Below are 17919 nucleotides of genomic sequence, written 5' to 3'. Positions count from 1 at the left end.
GGCATAAGAATGAACACACAAGTCAGCAAAACAAAATGGAATCCAAAAGTAGATCTATGCATCTATGGTTGACTTCTGACAAATGGCCAGCACGATTCAATGTGGAAAAGGAGAGCGCCTCCAACAACGAGGTATTACATATATATAATTTTTTTAAAAGCTTGATCTGTATCTCATGTTATATACAAAAAAGCAATGAATTCAAAATGAGTCAAAGATCTAAATGTAAGAGATAAAACTATAAAACTTTTAAAAGAAAACATTTGTGAGCTTGGATTATGCAAAGATTTGCTAGGACACAAAAATATTAATTACAAAAGAAAATGTAGATGACTTTATCAAAATTAAAAACATTTGCTCATTGAAAGCCACTGTTAAGTAAAAAAACATAAGATATAGACTAGGAGGAAATGTTTGCAAAATATCCAATAAACCATTTGTAATCTGAATAACTACAAATTCTTGAAACAATAGTAAAAATATCAAACAACTTAATAGAAAACATAGGTCAAAGATTTAGACAGCCACTTTGCCAAAGATATACTGAATGTCCAGTTAGCACGTAAAAAAAATGCTTAACATCATTGTAGTGGATTGGTAATTTACACACCAGCTGAACTGAATCAGCATGGTGCTGAGCATGGGTGGCCCAACTGAGGACTGCTGCCAGCATAAAAAGGACATGTGGAAAGGAAGAGTAGCGTTTTGGTTTTTCCTAAGTGTTGATGTTTGGAGCTTTTGTTTCCCCTGGAGGACCTTGGCATGCTGGCTCCCCTGAATTGAACTGTGCTGTTATCATGGAGGAGCTCTGGACCTGGTCGCTGAGAATGGTTCTGGTTCACTTTAGGGAAGCTTTAGTTTTTACTTTGCGCATCACTTTCTGGCTCCAAAGGGGAAGATGTTTGCTGTTTAGTCTCCAGAAGCTTGTCGTGCTGGTTTTCTGGTATGAACTCAGGCTGTTCTCATTGTCAGAGGGGCTTAGAACCTCAGTGTCCCTGAGGATGACTGTGGTAATTTTCAGGGGAGCCCTAACTCTTATTTTGAGCTTTGTTTCTTGGTTCCAGGACAGAACCCTCAGCCTGCTGGCATAGACTTTCTAGCTTCCACTGCTGACCTCTGGGCCTTCCCATCATAGATCTGTGAAACAGACTTGCATGAGTCACTGTCATGGGCTCTTGGTTTTCAGCTGAACTCATGCAGGTTATTGTCATGGGGTCCAGAACCTCAGCTGAATTTTCTAGGTCTTTAGGGTTGTGGACAGATTTCCCGCATTTTCTTTGTATTTGACTCCTTGGATGACTATTATAAATAACACTATAAATTATGTGTCCGGTATGTAATTGTTCTCCTTGCAACCCCTGACTACATCATTAAAATGATGAAGGAAATAAAAATTAAGGCTACAGGGGCCAGGGATTTAGCTCCTCAGCATAAGTGCCAGCCAGCAAGTGCAAGGTCATGAGTTTGGTCCCCGGTACCACAAAAAAAAAAAAAAAAAAAAAAAGGCTGTTGAGGACACAAAGCAGTTGGAACACTTAGGACATGACTGGTGGAGACGCAAAATGATATGGTACTTGGGAAACAATTTGGGGGGGTATTTTTATTTTATTTGTATATTTGAGATATACATTATGGTACCTTTTATCATTGGGAATTTGAACCTGTACATAGTATATCTTCCTTCTTTTTTTTCCATTCTCCTCCTCTCCTTCAACTCCCCTTTCCCTCTCTATTTACAAAAATCTTTGTTTCCATTTTTCTGTTTTATTTCCTTGTCCCTTCTCCCTCTTCTCATTTCAACATTTTCTTCCCATTTCCTAATGTGTATCATACATTTTGGTCTTTATTTAGACTTTCAGTTTCTCACACCAGAGACACCATGTGATATTGGAAAACGATTTGACCTTTTTTAACTGAAGTAAATATTAAGGGGCCGGGGATACGGCTAGGCAGCACAGTGCCTGCCTGGCAAGTGCAAGGTCGTCAGTTCAATTCTCGGGTCCAAAAATAAAATAAAATAAAAATAAAGTAAATATGAACTCTTCATGACTTAGCAATTCCATTCCTATTCACCCAAGAGAAATGAAGACACACACTCATAACAACCTGAACATGAATGGTCTAGCATCTTCATTTAATAAGAACCAAGAACCAGTGAATGGATAACAAATTGTGATATATCCCATATAATGGGAACCACTACTCAGCAGTAAAATGAGGGGGAAGGGGCACAAACTACACACAAACACATTCATACGAATGAAAGCACCAGGCGTTGGAGGTAGCTGCCTGCAGAATCCCATACACGTGTAAACTACAAGCACAAAAGTCTTAACCGAGGGTGTCAGAGGAGCGGAAGGAACACAGAAGTCCTTTCCAGGGTGACAGAAACCTCCTATATCACGAGTGTGGATTTGTCATAATAAATACAACTGTAAATTGGAAGAGTAAATTTTACTGTATGTACGTTATACCTCAATGAATCTGACTAAAATAAATCGTTACTGTGCCCAGGACACTAGACCGCACACATACTTCGCAACTCCCTATTGGGGAGCCGCAGGACACGGAGCCCCACGACAGAACCCTCAGCCTGTTGGCCCAGATTCTTCACCCTGCTGGCATAGACTTTCTAGCCAGGAAAGACGCAGGATGATTCCTCTGCTCCCTATGCTGGCGGGGATGGGGGTGCAGCCAAAAAGAACAGACAGACTGCACAAGGGCCCGCGCGTGACAGGGACCCCAGGCCTAGTGGTCCCGCACCTCTGACACCCTGCACAAGGGCACACAGGCAGGGTTCCAGGGGCCATAGCAGGGTCAGGGTCAGGCTGGGTAAGAACACGGTCTAGACCCAACAGAAACGAGGGGCAACTGCCTGGAGCTGGTGGCTGCAAGAGCTGTGGTGTGAAGGTGGCGCACCCTACCCTGACCTTCGCAGCTGCTCACAAAGTCAGCACAGCCGGTGGGGTCCTCGCAGAGCCTTTGCCTTTAGGAGATCCGAACTCCAAGGAGATAGTTGGCGGATCCCTGAGGTCCCCAGCCCTCTCCACTTTGTATAAAACATTACATTAGAACCTTGATATGATCCTCACAACAGCCATCTACGGTGGATGCTATTATTGATCCACTTTACAAATGTGGAAACTGAGGCTCTGGGAAGTTATCCAGGCAAGAAGGGGTCAAGTCGAGGTTTAAGCCCGTGAGTGCCTAACTCGAAAGGGGGTTTCCTGGGACACCTCCTCTGAGCATCCGGCTGGTTCCCACACCGCGCCACCCTACTGTTGTTTAGCCCCTCACTCACACCCTGCAGCCCGCCACGCATGCCTTCAGCGCCGCTTTGCACCCCCGGGTCCTCCTGTGGAGCTCGGCCGCCGCGCAGTGACTTTGCTCCTGCGTGGGAGAACCTAGCCAGCGCCCCCTGCCGGGAGCTGCGCCCCGCGGGCCGAGCCGCGAGCCTTTCTGGCAGCTAGGAGGAGCGGGCCGAGGAGGAGGTTGGCGCCGCCTATAGGCAAGCTCCGGCTCGGCCGCTCCCCGCACTGGCCAGGGAGCGCTGCAGCTGTCTCCTCGGCGGGATCGGCGCCCAATCCGGCCCGGCCCCGCAAAGCCTCGCACAAGCCGGAAACGCCGGGCGCCGCCTGCTCCGGCCTCCCTGCCCCACCCCTCCCTCTCCCCTCCCCCTCCCCTCCCCCACGCCCGCCTTCCTGTCGCCTCCTTTCTCCCCTGGGGCCGAGGGGGGCCGGGCCCTGGCTTCAAAACCGTCCGAGGCCGGTTGGCCCGCAGAGGGACCTGAAGCCGGCACCGCCTGGACTGGTCAGGCCATCCCTGTGCAAGCGCCCTGCCAGCAGCGCAGGGCGCACGGCCTCGGAGGGGCCGCAGGGCCGGGTCCCGGGGCGGCGGCGGGGCCGGGAGAGGTGTGGGTCGCCCCGCGAGGAAAAGTGCTTCGCGAAGGCCCGCGGACGGCAGGGCGTGGCAGGGCCCGTCGGAGCCGGCCTCTCCTTCTGCCCGTCGCTTTGCTAACATCCCGGCCAGGAACTCCCCGCAGCCTTTGCAGAGTCCTTGTCTTTTACTCTCACGTTCACGAAACGGCTCGTTTTTCTTTTACTTGACCTAAATGCCCTCTGCGGAGCACGTGTCCTGGATACCTTTTGCTCTTGTCTTGACCGATTCTTTGCTCAGGACAGCAAGAACTCCAAACCACCTGTAGAAGGAGGCCCCAGAACCCCAAACTCCTGAAGCATGGCCAGTATTCCCTGGAAAACTGCCATCCATTAAGGCTGGTGCGATGGCGCATGCCTGTGATCCCAGTTACTGGGGAGTCTGAGGCAGGAGGGTTCCAAGTCCAAGGCCACCCTGGGCAGCTTACTTAGCTGTGTCCTGCTGAAAGAGAAGAAGGGGGAAGGGGTCGATGGGGAGGAGAAGAGAAAAAGCTCATCATTCCCTGGATTCCAACCCTGCTGCAGGGAGGAGAAAGAAAAGATATCGGCATGGCGTGACAGACCTTTTTCTTTTATAGTGGCACATAAACCCTATATTTGATGATGAAATGAAACTATTATCTGTTGTGTTGATGACAGACGAACTGCCGTATTTTGCAATTAAACATCCCTTCTTTGGCTACCATTCTGAGGTAAAAAGACACCACATCCATCAAGGGTTTTAAGGGTGCCAGCCCCACCCCACACTGCACTCCCAGAGGGCACTCTCATAGCCAGAGGAGAGCTCGGATGACCCGGGTGTCAGGGGTCAGGACCAGTGTCAGCACCACTTGTTTGTTTTTCTGGGGAGAGGGTGGCCTCTTCCTGGTTATGGATTAACCGAGTTCCAGGCCTTCCTGGTGTAGGGAAGTAGACTTGCAGTCTCTCCAGGGCCCACCCCTGTAAGTCCCCTCTAGGCAGGATGGCGGTGTGGAGGGAGGGGAGGAAAAGGGCATACCCTGTGGAGGTGACTCCTTGAATTAGAGCTTGGGGTCAGAGAAGCCAGACCCTGCTGCCAACCCGAGCACAGCTGGCCTTCCCCAGGCCTAGTGCCACAATCCACGGGCCGCAGCATGTGTCCTAAGCTCGGGCACACAGGGCTCCTGCATTCAGCTTCCTCCTAGACGGCTTCGACGACGGCAGAATGTGGCGCCTGGCAGGCTTGCTGCTGTTCCTGGCCATTTGGGGCATTTCTGGCAAACCAGTCCCTTCCGGTAAGGCCACCTTCCCATACTCTGCAGTCCCCCAGGGAATCCTCAAATATCAAGGCATGGTCAGGACTCTGGAAGCCTTGGCCCTCAGACCTTCCCCCATCTTTGAGCTTCAGGGAGCTAAGGGGAGGCAGGGGCAGCAGGAGTTGGCTGGCAAGGCCCAGTTGTACCAGGTAGGGCTGTTAGGGTAATGTAGGTAATGGCAGGCTTGAGGGCCACAGACTTCCTGGGCCTTCCCATGCTACCACTTGCTCCCTCAGGGTGATGGGCTTGGCCCAGGCTCCTCCCGGACATGTGTCTCACCTAAAATGCCCCTCCCGTACCCCACAGCCAACTTGAGGCAGCCGTGCTTCTCCAGGAGTACCGTGAGACCTAAGTCTGTCTTTGTGCCTTTTCCTAAGCTGCGGTTCTGCCTGAGGCCTCTTTCCACCCTTGCCCTGCCATACCTCAGCTCAGGAGCCTCTCCCTCCCCCTCCTCCAAACACTCCTGCCTACTCCCGTGGCTCAGTTCCTCCCTCCTCACATCCCCTGGCCAAGACAGACACCTGCCAGGCCCAGGAGACATGCAGTGACAAGCACTGGGCCACAGGCCTTGGGCCACAGGTCTCTGGGTCTCCCGGGTATTTTGGGGCAAGGGAAGAGATGAAGATGGTGTGGAGGGAGGGGAGACACTGTCTGTGATGAGGCAGGGAGGGATTGTGCGTGTATGCTAGAGAATGATACTGATCTAACTTTGCAGTCTTGGTAGCAGCAGCGTTTGTCACTGAGTAGTACTTCCTCACCAGGCTCTGTACATGCCCATTGCATCCATAGGGCCTCTGAATGAGGAAACCAAGCTGTAAAGAGTTAAAAACACACAGGGTGCAGGTCACACAGTCAAGCTGGGACTCATAGGGCTTGTCTCTGAACAGACAGGGCTCCTGTCTCCCTACAGTCACCTGCTGCTTGCAGACAGGGACAGAAAAGAGGAGCATTATCAGGAATTAGACTGAGCTCCGAGGGCCTCTTTGGCTGTCCCCAACCTGGCTTCCTGGGACCCCTGTGGTCCCGCACAGTGAGCTGCCCTCCCCCCAAATCCAGACTCAGTGTTCTCCAGCAGCCAGCGCGCCCACCAGGTGCTGCGGATCCGAAAACGCGCTAACGCCTTCTTGGAGGAGGTCCGGCCTGGCAACCTGGAGCGTGAGTGCTACGAGGAGATCTGTGACTTCGAGGAGGCCAAAGAAATTTTCCAAACTGTGGATGCCACTGTAAGGCCACCAACTAGGCCCAGAGAGTGAGGCTTGGTGAGGGGTGATGTGGCTAGAACCCTGATGAGCAAGTGGGGACCAATGGGAGAGACTCTTATGGGAATCCGGTGTGGGGCGGTGGGTACCAGCCCCTCTTCCTCCCAGCTCAAGGGGTAGCTGGGAAGACTCTGGTCTCATGGTCTTGGTCAGGGCACAAGGGGCTGACTTATGCAATGAGTGCCAGGAAAAAGTTTGCAGCAGCTCTAGGCTTAGACTCCCAGCAGGCACTCCTGTCAGGGGGGTCAGTCCACCCACCAGCAGCCACTACATTCTGCTTACCACAAGGCTACATGCCATTTTCACCCTTGCACTGGCAGCACTGTGTGACAGAGACGCTCTGAGGGCTGCCCACACCTATGCTGTGCCTGGCTCATACTCACAGGGGAGTCACTCTAGGGATCAGGAGAGCAGAGGTGAGGCCTGGGTACTCTCTAGCCTAAAGGTCAAAACCAGCAGCAGCTGCCGCTGCTACAATGTAGTTGAAAACTAGACTGTGGACCTAGACTATCTGGGTTGGCAGCTCTGGCTTACGGAAGACTAGATGTATAAAAAAAAAACAAAAAACAAAAAAAAAACCCATCAGGCAGAGTAGCTGATGTAGACGGGATCCCTGCTGTCCCTGCAGAAGCCCTTGCAGGAGGGAGGAGTCAGCCCTGTTAGCGGGGTGCCAGCTGCAGGAAGCCATGAAAGGGTGTTTTTGATGGTCTGTAGAGTGGAAGTGGGGTGGGGAAAGGAGCAAGGCCAGCTAGTTGCTAGCAGCTGATGACCATCAATCAATCGGTGACCTGTTTGGCTGGACCCATCCTGTCGTGTGCCCGGGGTCACAGCCAGGAGCAGCAAAGCGCCTGACTGCCGCCAACGCCGCCCCTCTCCCCACAGCTGGCTTTCTGGTCCACATACTTCGGTGAGTGCCTTACACTCGGCGGGGGGCTCCCCTTGGGTCTGTAGACACTGCCAGTTGAGCAGGGAGCTGGGGAAACTGCTGATCTCCACTTCCCAACCACCGCGTGTCGCAGACGGTGACCAGTGTGCAAACCTGCCCCCGGAGCACCAGTGTGCCAGCCCCTGCTGTGAGCACGGCGTGTGCATCGACGGCCTGGGCAGCTTTACCTGCGCCTGCAAAGCGGGATGGGAGGGCCGCTTCTGCCAGAATGGTGAGTGGTGAGTGGTGTGGCCAGGGGTCTTGGGGCGGGACTGGGGCCCTGGGCAATGTCCTGGGGCCCAGAGCTGACTGGAGTCCCTGCAGAAGTGAGCTACAGCAACTGCTCGGTGAACAACGGTGGCTGCGCACACTATTGCCTGGTGGAGGGGGATGCACGGCGCTGCAGCTGCGCACCAGACTACAAGCTGGCGGATGACCACCTGCAGTGCGAGCCCGTGGGTGAGCGCGAGAGAGCCGAGGGCGGGCCTGGGCGCGGTTTCCTTTTGCTCACCTGCTTGCTTGCCGTGCTCCATCCAGGTCCGTCTGCCCAGAGACAAATACAGCAGAAGGTGTTTGATTTCTTCTGCGCACCTTGTTAGTGGTGTATCCTCTTTTGATCTTTACTCTTAGCTTCCCCAGGAGAGAACAGAATCCTGATTCTGCGTTCCTTTATAATATTTTTTTTCAGACACGGTCCTGATATGTAATTCAGGGCCGGACTTGAACTCACTGTGTATTTTTCCAGAGAATTTTTCACAACTTTATAACACTTTTGCAACTCATTTTTTTAAGCTTGGTGCTTTGAAGTGGTAAGAGGTTCACAGGCAGTTGTGGAGAAATGACCAGTAAATTCTTGGGCCTGTGGGCTTTCTCGCCGGCCACCAGAAGGCTATGGTCATTGGTAGAGCCCTGCTGTGCTGGCCTTAGCGCTTGGTATTTAGTGCGGTTGGAGAGGTCATGCTGGAGGGTTCCTGCCTGGCCTCCAGCTTCTTGGAGCAGACTAGCAGAATGGCTGGTGTCTGTGGGCCTGCTGTGGGCAGGAGTGGTGCTGAGCAGGGAGAAGGGCTGGACAGTACCTGGAGGAGGCAGGCTGTGCTACACTGTCACTGGCTGAGCAGGGTGTGCTGCCCCCTGGGTCAGGTCCGCCGCATGAGTCTGGTGGGCTTCTGGAGCTTTGTTCTGCTCTCCCTTCCCTGCTGTTTTTCCCCTGCCACTGTCCCACTGCTGCAAAAGTCTCAAGTCCCCAGTCTAGAGTTCAAGGACAATTAGGAGCAGATCCTGAGTAACCACCCAGGTGTCTCCTCTCTACCATGTGCACTCTTCTCTCAGGAGAGACTTCTCCTCCTGGCTCAGAGCTGCTTTAGGCTAAGTGTTCACCTCCTCCTCCCCATCATTTTCACCTCTTTTAGGAGCCTGGCAGCACCCATCAGGAAACTTTATTCATGTATCTCAGGGACGATTCCTCAACAGCTCTGGGGTATGATAAACATCTGAGAAACCTCACAACCTGTGAAAGAACACATGTGGGTGGCTTGGTCCATCTTGCTCTTAGGTGGCACTGTTTGTTGACTGACTGACTAACTGACAATTGGGGGGCTTCACAGCTAATATTGACTGTTCTAAACATTATTTATCTTTTGAATCCTACCACATAACAAACTTTGAATCCTACAGTGTAGCAATGTAGCCCACAGGCAGGAGGTGCACCAAGATGGGAGGGCTCCTTACTACCTCCCTCTGTGTTCAGTGATATTCCCATGTGGGAGGATACAGATGCAAGTAGAGAAGAAGCGAAGTAACTACAAACGCGACACAAACCAAGTAGAGCAAGAAAATCAAGATGAACCATTAGATCCAAGGATGATCAACAGCACTGAGAGCAGCGGAGCGAGCCAGTTAGGTCCCAGGATCCTCAATGGAACGGAGACCAGAAGGGGAGAGAGCCAGTTAGCTCCTGAGATCCTCAATGGCACCGAGACCAGAAGGGGAGAGAGCCAGTTAGCTCCTGAGATCCTCAATGGCACCGAGACCAGAAGGGGAGAGAGCCAGTTAGCTCCTGGGATCCTCAATGGCACCGAGACCAGAAGGGGAGAGAGCCAGTTAGCTCCTGGGATCCTCAATGGCACCGAGACCAGAAGGGGAGAGAGCCAGTTAGCTCCTGGGATCCTCAATGGCACGGAGACCAGAAGGGGAGAGAGCCAGTTAGCTCCTGGGATCCTCAATGGCACCGAGACCAGAAGGGGAGAGAGCCAGTTAGCTCCTGGGATCCTCAATGGCACCGAGACCAGAAGGGGAGAGAGCCAGTTAGCTCCTGGGATCCTCAATGGCACCGAGACCAGAAGGGGAGAGAGCCAGTTAGCTCCTGGGATCCTCAATGGCACCGAGACCAGAAGGGGAGAGAGCCAGTTAGCTCCTGGGATCCTCAATGGCACTGAGACCAGAAGGGGAGAGAGCCAGTTAGCTCCTGGGATCCTCAATGGCACTGAGACCAGACTTGGAGAGCGCCAGTTAGATCCCAGAATCGTCAATGGCACTGAGACCAGAAGGGGAGAGAGCCAGTTAGCTCCTGGGATCCTCAATGGCACGGAGACCAGAAGGGGAGAGAGCCAGTTAGCTCCTGGGATCCTCAATGGCACCGAGACCAGACTTGGAGAGCGCCAGTTAGATCCCAGAATCGTCAATGGCACTGAGACCAGAAGGGGAGAGAGCCAGTTAGCTCCCGGGATCCTCAATGGCACCGAGACCAGAAGGGGAGAGAGCCAGTTAGCTCCCAGGATCGTCAATGGCACCGAGACTAGACTTGGAGAGCACCAGTTAGATCCCAGAATCGTCAATGGCACCGAGACCAGAAGGGGAGAGAGCCAGTTAGTTCCTGGGATACTCAATGGCACCGAGACCAGACTTGGAGAGCGCCAGTTAGATCCCAGAATCGTCAATGGCACCGAGACCAGAAGGGGAGAGAGCCAGTTAGTTCCCGGGATCCTCAATGGCACCAAGACCAGACTTGGAGAGCACCAGTTAGATCCCAGGATCGTCAACGGCACGGAGACCAAACTTGGAGAGAGCCCCTGGCAGGTGGGTGGATAGGCAAAGCAGCCTGTCATCTGCTGGTCCAAGGCCAGAGCCTCCTGGTTGTTCCTGCTTGGAAGTGAATGGGTGGGGGGGGGGGCTGCTGAGGGCAAGCAGGGATGAAGAGGACAGAGCAGGGAAAGAGTGGTAATCACAGGGCCAGCAACTGGCAGATGGGCTGTGGGCTAGGGGAGCCAGGCAGGGAGCAGGGCATGGAGGCCATTTCTGGGCAGGTCATTTTTGGGAGGGCCAAAGAGGCACATGTGGCCCAGGATAGAGATCCTTAAGAATGGGGCCCAAGGCCTATGCTGGGAGTTGTCAGGTCAACCCTGTGCTACTGCGGCTGCCATTCCAGGTGATCTTGCTGGACTCCAAGAAGAAGCTGTCCTGTGGTGGGGTGCTCATCCACAGCTCCTGGGTGCTGACTGCGGCCCACTGCATGGACGGGTCCCGGAAGCTCACCGTCAGGCTCGGTTCGGGCTGCAGCAGGGTGGGGGTGGGGGTAGGGGTGGGAGTGGGGGTGGGAGTGGCACAGGACATCTAGGCAGGCTGTCAGTTTGGAAAACTCTGGTCCCAGGGAACTTGTACCATACCAGCAATTTAGAGAAACAGGCCTAGGCACCTGTGAGCTGAGCGGGAAGGGACCATGCAGGGCCTGCGGCAGTCAGTCTGAGTGTTTATCGGAGGTGAAGGGGCCAGTACATCCTGGGCTCCTCACTCCTGCTCACATGCCGCTTCAGCACCCTGGGGGTCACCAGGCAGAGGCCCCACACCCTAACAGTTCCTGGAGGGAAAAAGGAAGGGGAAGGTACATTGAGCATGTCCAAATTCAGGCTCCTTAGTCATCTTCAGCACAACCAGTGGCCAGAGGCCTGGGAGCCAGTGTGGGATTTCCATGCCGTTTTCCAAGGACCACTGGACTGGGCTGGAAGGGACCTGTCTCTTACCTGTGGTCCTGATACCTCTGCTCCCTCGGTTGCTCTGTCCTGTTCGTTCTCCTCTGTGGGTCTTGCTGCTCCTGCCCTCATTGCCCCAGCCCGAGACTAGACTTGGAGAGCACCAGTTAGATCCCAGAATCGTCAATGGCACCGAGACCAGAAGGGGAGAGAGCCAGTTAGTTCCTGGGATACTCAATGGCACCGAGACCAGACTTGGAGAGCGCCAGTTAGATCCCAGAATCGTCAATGGCACCGAGACCAGAAGGGGAGAGAGCCAGTTAGTTCCCGGGATCCTCAATGGCACCAAGACCAGACTTGGAGAGCGCCAGTTAGATCCCAGGACATGTAGTTCCACATGTCCCAGAGCCCCAGGCTTGCTTCGTCTCACTGCTCCTTTGTGAGTCCTAAATCCAGACCAGCATCTTGCCAGCATTCTGTCCCTTTGAGGTGGACACCCATAGACCATTCCATCTGTCAGTAAAAGTCCTTCTTGAAAAGGATCCAAGGCACAGCTCAGTGGCTTGTGACCACTGTCCTGCTTTAGGCCCAGCTCAAGTCACACACAGGCCTGCAGACTCATAGGCCCACAGCCATGGGAGGCCCCCGCCACTGACAGCGCCCTTTGCCCTGCAGGTGAATATGACCTGAGGCGTAGAGACAAGGGGGAGGTGGAATTGGACATCAAGGAGATCTTCATCCACCCCAACTATACCCGGAGAACCACCAACAACGACATTGCACTGCTCCACCTGGCCCAGCCCACCATCCTCTCCAAGACCATCGTGCCCATCTGCCTTCCAGACAGCGGCCTTGCGGAACGGGAGCTCACGCAGGCTGGCCAAGAGACAGTGGTGACGGGCTGGGGCTACAAGTCTGAGCGGAAGGGAGATACCAGGAGAAACCCCACCTCCATTCTCAACTCCATCCGGATTCCTGTGGCTCCTCACACTGAATGTACCCAGGTCATGAACAGTGTGGTGTCGGAGAACATGCTGTGTGCCGGCATCCTCGGGGATTCCCGAGACGCCTGTGACGGTGACAGTGGAGGGCCCATGGTTGCCTCCTTCCAAGGCACCTGGTTCCTGGTGGGCCTGGTGAGCTGGGGTGAGGGGTGTGGGGTCCCTAACAACTATGGTGTCTACACCAAAGTCAGTCGCTATCTTGACTGGATCAACAGCCACATCACGGGCAAGGGTGGTGTCCCCCGCAATCACGTGCTATAGCTGCCTCACTCATCTCTGGACCCCAGGCCTCTTGCAGTGGGACTGGGCTGCTGGGTGGCAGTGTGTGGGCCATTAAAGGGGCACACAGTAAGCTCATTGGCCTGCAGTTATGTCTGTGTGTCATCTTTTCTGGACTGTTCTGCACAGAAGTAGTATTTATTGAGCATCTGCTGTATGCCACACTTTATGACTTGAATCTTACTTAACTCCCAAAGGACAGAGAAGAGAAGTTCCAAGCTTTGCAGATACTAAAGCTGATACAGTAGGAGGGTGTGCTCTCTTTTTAAAAAGAACAGAAAATGTAGCCAAAGCACTGCAGGAGTCTTTCCCAAGGCCTTGGGAAGAGCACATGTATGTAAGTCATGGATCCTGAAGCTGGAGCTTAACTCCTTCCATAGAGAGCCCTGGAGGAGGCGCGGAAGACTCAGGAAGGCTTATGCCAAGGCCAAGGTTGGAATCAAGGTCTGACTCCAAAGCCAAGGGCTTTTCCTTGGTCTCTATTGTTCCCTGAAGGTGGCTGTTGTGACACCTTTTAGGTGGGAAAGTAGCCAGAGACCTAGGAGGTATTGTTTAGAGTTAATTCACAGTTTATTTGAAGAAGCTAAGTAAGGAAGAGTGGTGTGAGAAGGCCTTCGATTGGTGCTATGGTCCCAGTCATGCAAGGCTGAGGCAGGAGGAAACCCCATCTTGGAGTGGGGAGGACAGATGTTAAATGTCCATACAGAAGGCACTGTCTTGTCCTTATAGGCATAACTGGATGAGAGAGAAAGAAGTCAGGACATCCTGGTTTGAAATCATTGAGTAACGAAGACAAAGCTGAGAAAATCACTCAAAGTAGAAAACTAATCCAGCTGTCTGTCTGGTCTCGGCAGATCATTTCTCTCTGGGCATGGAAGAAATCTTTCTTTTGGGAAAACTATGCAGTGGTGGATTCCTTGTCTTCTGTCACTGAAGGCAAGCTAACTTAGAGGAAGGGTTTATCTAGCTCAGGCTTCTTGAAGATGGGGGTCCTGGAGGAGGGGCAGGGGCTGCCCCACTGTTTTCAGTTGGCGCACATGTGACTCTTCCAGGGAGCACTCAGTGACAGTCCAGCCCCTCTCTCCCCTCTCACATGCACTAATTTCACTGATCTGGGATGGGCCTGGGGCAGACCCAGCTTTTTTTTTTTTCTTTCTTCTGTTTTGTGTGTGTGCACACACACTGAAGCTAACTCTAACCCTAAAGGTAGCCCAAGCTACCTTGTGTCACTGGGTCACACCCCCAGCTCTGGACATTATTTTCACAACTCACCCTTTCGTTTTTAGAATGTGGCTGGGATTAAAAGCTGCCAGCCCAAATGGTTTACTTTTTCTGTAGGTTCTGTGCTAGGAGTCTGAAAGCCAAGAAAGATGGTCAGCATTCTCAGGCAGCATGGCACAGTCCAGCTGATAGGAAAGGAAGACATAGTGGTTCTGCCCAGACTGTCAGCCCAGAGCTGTTGCTCAGGGAACAGCAGGGACACCAGGACTCGAGTTAATGATCTATCAGTAGTCACAGGGTAGAGGCCAGCCTGAGACCTGCCTGCAGGACCCATCCCTGTAGTGATTTGGGGAAGGGACAAGTGAGTATGCTCTGCACTGGCAGAGCATGCATACACACATACACATGATTTTTTTTTTTTTTTTTTTTTTGTACAAGGGATTGAACTCATGATCTCATGCTTGCCAGGCAGGCATTTACCCCACTGAGCTAAATCCCAGGCCCTCTGCACATGATACTTTATCATCCTTTGCTTTCCATTAGACAGAAAAAAAGACATAATCATCATAAAATAATAGGTGCCCTATCATATAACCTCAGAATATATAAAACAGCACTTGATAAAAGGATAGAAAAAAACAATTATAATAGTTGTGGTTTTTTTTTTTTTTTTTTAAATTTAGGCTGGGTGTGGTGGCACATACCTATAATCCTAGCTCCTGGGAGACTGAAGCAAGAGGATTAGTGCAAATTTGAGGCTAGCCAGGGCTACAAATTAAGTTCAAGGCCAGCCTGAATTTCTTTTCTTTTGGTACCGGGGATCGAACTCACAACTGTGCACTTGCAAGGCAGGTGCTTATGCCACTGAGCAAAATCCCCAGCCCTTAGCCTGAATTTCATAGTGAAACCCTGCCTCAAAAAGAAAAAAACAAAGCAAAAACTTTTTAGAAACCAGTAAACAGATTAAAAAATAAGTGGCAGAAATGCCAGTAATCCTGGTACCCAAGGAGGCTGAGGAAAAATCGAAAGTTTGAGTTCTGCCTGGGCAATAATAAAATTAATACACTTAAGTGATTCTTTTTTGAACACACTGCGAACATTCACAAAAACATTCTGGGCACTGAAGGAAGCCACCAAAAGTGTGTCCTCTAGCTAAAATAAAAATAGCAAAAACATGCTTTAAAATTCCATACATTAGCCAGTCATAGTGGCGGAGGACTGTAATCCCAGCTCTCAGGATTGCCCCAGGTTGAGCCCAGCTTCTGTAAGTGACTTCAAGGTTAGTCTGTATTACAGGGAGATTCTGTCACGTAAAAAAACAAAATACATATGTTTGCAAATTAAGTAATGTTAGTTTTAAAAAATAAGGGAAATTAAGAAATAATAAAAAATGCTAACTTGTGGCTCACAGTTAAAACAACACATGAAGGGAAACCGTATTGCTAAACATACCTCCCCAAGAATCAAGCTAGAAGCCTGCGCAGCCTGAGCCCCGGGGCTCAGAGCCAGCAACTCGGGGAGTACCAGACTTGGGGAGTACCAGGCTGAGGCCATCACTCTTCGCCACCGCCTTTGCCCCGCCCCGTTCTCGCGCCCCCCCCCCCCTGCCCAGACCCCAGACCCCAGACCCCGACCCCAACCCAAGCCGAGCAGAGGCCGGGCTAGGGGGCACCGCGCAGGGTCGGGAGTGGCGCTGCCCGCCCACGCCCGCTTTCCCCGCTCCTCGCTGCCGGTCCCGGGAGGGGCCCTGCAGGCCAGCAGAGGCGCGGTGCCCCACTGCGTGGGGCCTCCTGGCCTGGCGGGGTCTCAGCCGGGCTCGGCACCACCGCACCGCGCGGCGGCTTCCTCCCGCCTGCGACCCTGGCCGCCTCTGCCCCGGCCCTCAGCTCTCTCGCTCTCGTTCCTGGGGCCGGCGGCCAGTAACTTGGTGAGAAGAGGGCTGCAGACGGTCGCTGAAGGGAAAGACAAACACGCAGGTCTCCGCAAAGCCTTCCAGACCCTGCGCGGCGCCCCCACGCGCGTCTCAGGCCGCCGCCGGGAAACCCTAGTCTGCGGGAGCGCTCGGCGGCGGCGGCCCCTGAGGAGGTCGGGGGACTCGGAGCTCCCGGGCCGCGGCCCGGTCGTCCTCTCGGCCTGCCGCGCCCTGACTTCGGACTGTGCGAAGCGGCGGGGGAGACGGCTCCCGGGACCCGCGCTGCGCCTGCCGCGCCCGCCACACCAAGCCGGGAGACCGCCATCAGCCTCCGTTCCGGACCTTCCTGGACTTTGTGAGGAACGCTCGGCTTTACAGACTGCGCGGCCTGCGTCAGAACTGGCTGCGCTCGAAAGCACCACCTACTGCTTCACAGCCGTGACCTTTGTTTGGTCCTTTGAGCGCGGGACAGAAAAAGAGAGAAAACAGAAAAAGAGAGAAGGAAGGGCGGAGGGAAGGAAGGAAAGGAAGGAAGGAAGGAAGGAAGGAAGGAAAGAAAGAAAGAAAGAAAGAAAGAAAGAAAGAAAGAAAGAAAGAAAGAAAGAAAGAGAAAAAAGAAAGAAAAGAAGCCTTTAATTGCGGGGGACGAGAGGGCTGCCAAAGAGAGGCAAGTAGTCTCTAGAAGGTTCAGGGCGGGGGGGGGGGGGACCTTGGGCTTTATTTGGAATTGACGGGAATGGGGTTACAGGAGTGGGCGGAATGACTATTGACATATGATTGGAGGAGCATTGGCGCTTGCTGAAAAGGCGGGAGGTTTAACGTTTGGGTTCGTGAGAATGCAATGAGGCGCTGTCCAGCGCCATGTTAATCTGTACATGGGAAAAACCTGTCAACCTTTTGATTGTGACAAGGATTCTGTTCATCTAAGATCTCGGAAGGAGAGGCAAGGACCGTCCGATTTAGGGACCTAACCCGAGGTTTTCAGGTAAGACCTCTTTTGGGTTGTGAAAAAAAAAAAAAAATCCCCTTTCATTGACAATGACAACTCCCACTACTTTGGGTTCTTTGAAAAATCCTGTTTGCTTACTGCCAAAATTCCCTTGTCTTTGGCTATTAAAGTTTCACTTAATTGATTCAACATATCTGAAAGCTGGACACTCACAAAAATCAAACTGTAATTTTGAAAAATGATATTTTTCCATAGGAGTAAAACTTTTAAGGTGACTTTGTGGCGCACGTGGGAAGGTTAGATGTAGTGTAGCACAGCCTGTGGGGACAATTCAAACCACACATCGTGACTGTAGTTGTGGTGTTACATGTGTAAGTAGGGGTCTCTGTCAAGTATGAAAACTAAATTCCATCAAATTTTCAACTTTAGTGGTTAGTGATGCCAAGACAGTTGTTAGAGTTGTCTTTCCTTCTCGAAAGTAGTGCTTTCCCATTAAATTTCTCTGGAAATCTTTTCTTCACAGTTAATCATCAAGCTCAACCTGCCCCTCATGTTTGAGAGAAGAGAAGACATGACAGTCTAAATATTTCTGGTGTGGAGTCAGGTGTGGTGGTACATGCCTGTGATCACTGCCTGCCTGGGCAGCAAAGTCAGCTCAAAGCCAGCTCAAAGCCAGCTCAAAGCCAGCCTGAACTACATAGTGAGACCCTGCCCCCAAAAGACAATAAATAAATGAATAAATAAATAAAATATTTCTGGTGAGACACATGTGGCTCTGCCTAGAGCACAGCTAGGTGCATGCTCCATTCAGATGATAAGCATTCACTGAGCATCTCTATGTGGTGAATATAGAGAGAGAATAAGGGACAAGTTCCTTGAAATCTGGCAGGAACAAATTAAAATAGAGTTAAGAAACAAAGTTAAAAGCAAACATTAGGGTCTTCAGAGAAAAAGCAACAACATTTGAGTTTGTATGTTTTCGTGTTAGAGAGATGGAGAGAGAAGAAAAGGAGGAGGAGAGGAGAGAGAATTGGCTCCCATGACGTGGTTGGCAAGTCCAAATTCTGCAGTCAAGTCCAGAGGTATCTTACTGGCAGGACTCCTTGGGAGAGGTCAGTCTGTATTAAGCAATTGGGTGAGATGCATCCTTCCATATTATGGGTAGAAATCTGCTTTACTCAAGAGTCCACTATTTT

General features: G+C 52.1%; 2 protein-coding genes across 2 annotated transcripts; both read left to right on the top strand.

Annotated features, from left to right (window-relative positions):
- The first annotated feature begins 4811 nt into the window (after positions 1–4811).
- Proc (protein C, inactivator of coagulation factors Va and VIIIa) lies at positions 4812–12729 on the top strand. Its single transcript, XM_063258826.1, has 8 exons — positions 4812–5188; positions 6266–6432; positions 7351–7375; positions 7488–7625; positions 7718–7852; positions 9141–10468; positions 10818–10935; positions 12034–12729. Exons 1-8 carry the CDS (start codon positions 5119–5121, stop codon positions 12621–12623), a joined length of 2571 nt encoding a protein of 856 aa, XP_063114896.1. The 5' UTR covers positions 4812–5118; the 3' UTR covers positions 12624–12729.
- A 1230-nt stretch (positions 12730–13959) lies between these two features.
- On the top strand, positions 13960–16912 carry LOC134478380 (atherin-like). The gene is made up of 3 exons (XM_063259660.1): positions 13960–13975; positions 15353–16441; positions 16703–16912. The coding sequence occupies exons 1-2, from the start codon at positions 13960–13962 to the stop codon at positions 16408–16410; spliced, it is 1074 nt and encodes a 357-aa protein (XP_063115730.1). The 3' UTR covers positions 16411–16441; positions 16703–16912.
- Positions 16913–17919: the final 1007 nt, after the last annotated feature.

Source organism: Cavia porcellus, unplaced genomic scaffold (genome assembly GCF_034190915.1).
Source record: "Cavia porcellus strain 051 isolate PalLab524CR breed Dunkin Hartley unplaced genomic scaffold, mCavPor4.1 scaffold_12, whole genome shotgun sequence".
Classification (NCBI taxonomy): Eukaryota; Metazoa; Chordata; class Mammalia; order Rodentia; family Caviidae; genus Cavia; species Cavia porcellus.
Note: the sequence above shows the minus strand (reverse complement) of the source record. Positions and strands in the feature narration are given on the sequence as shown.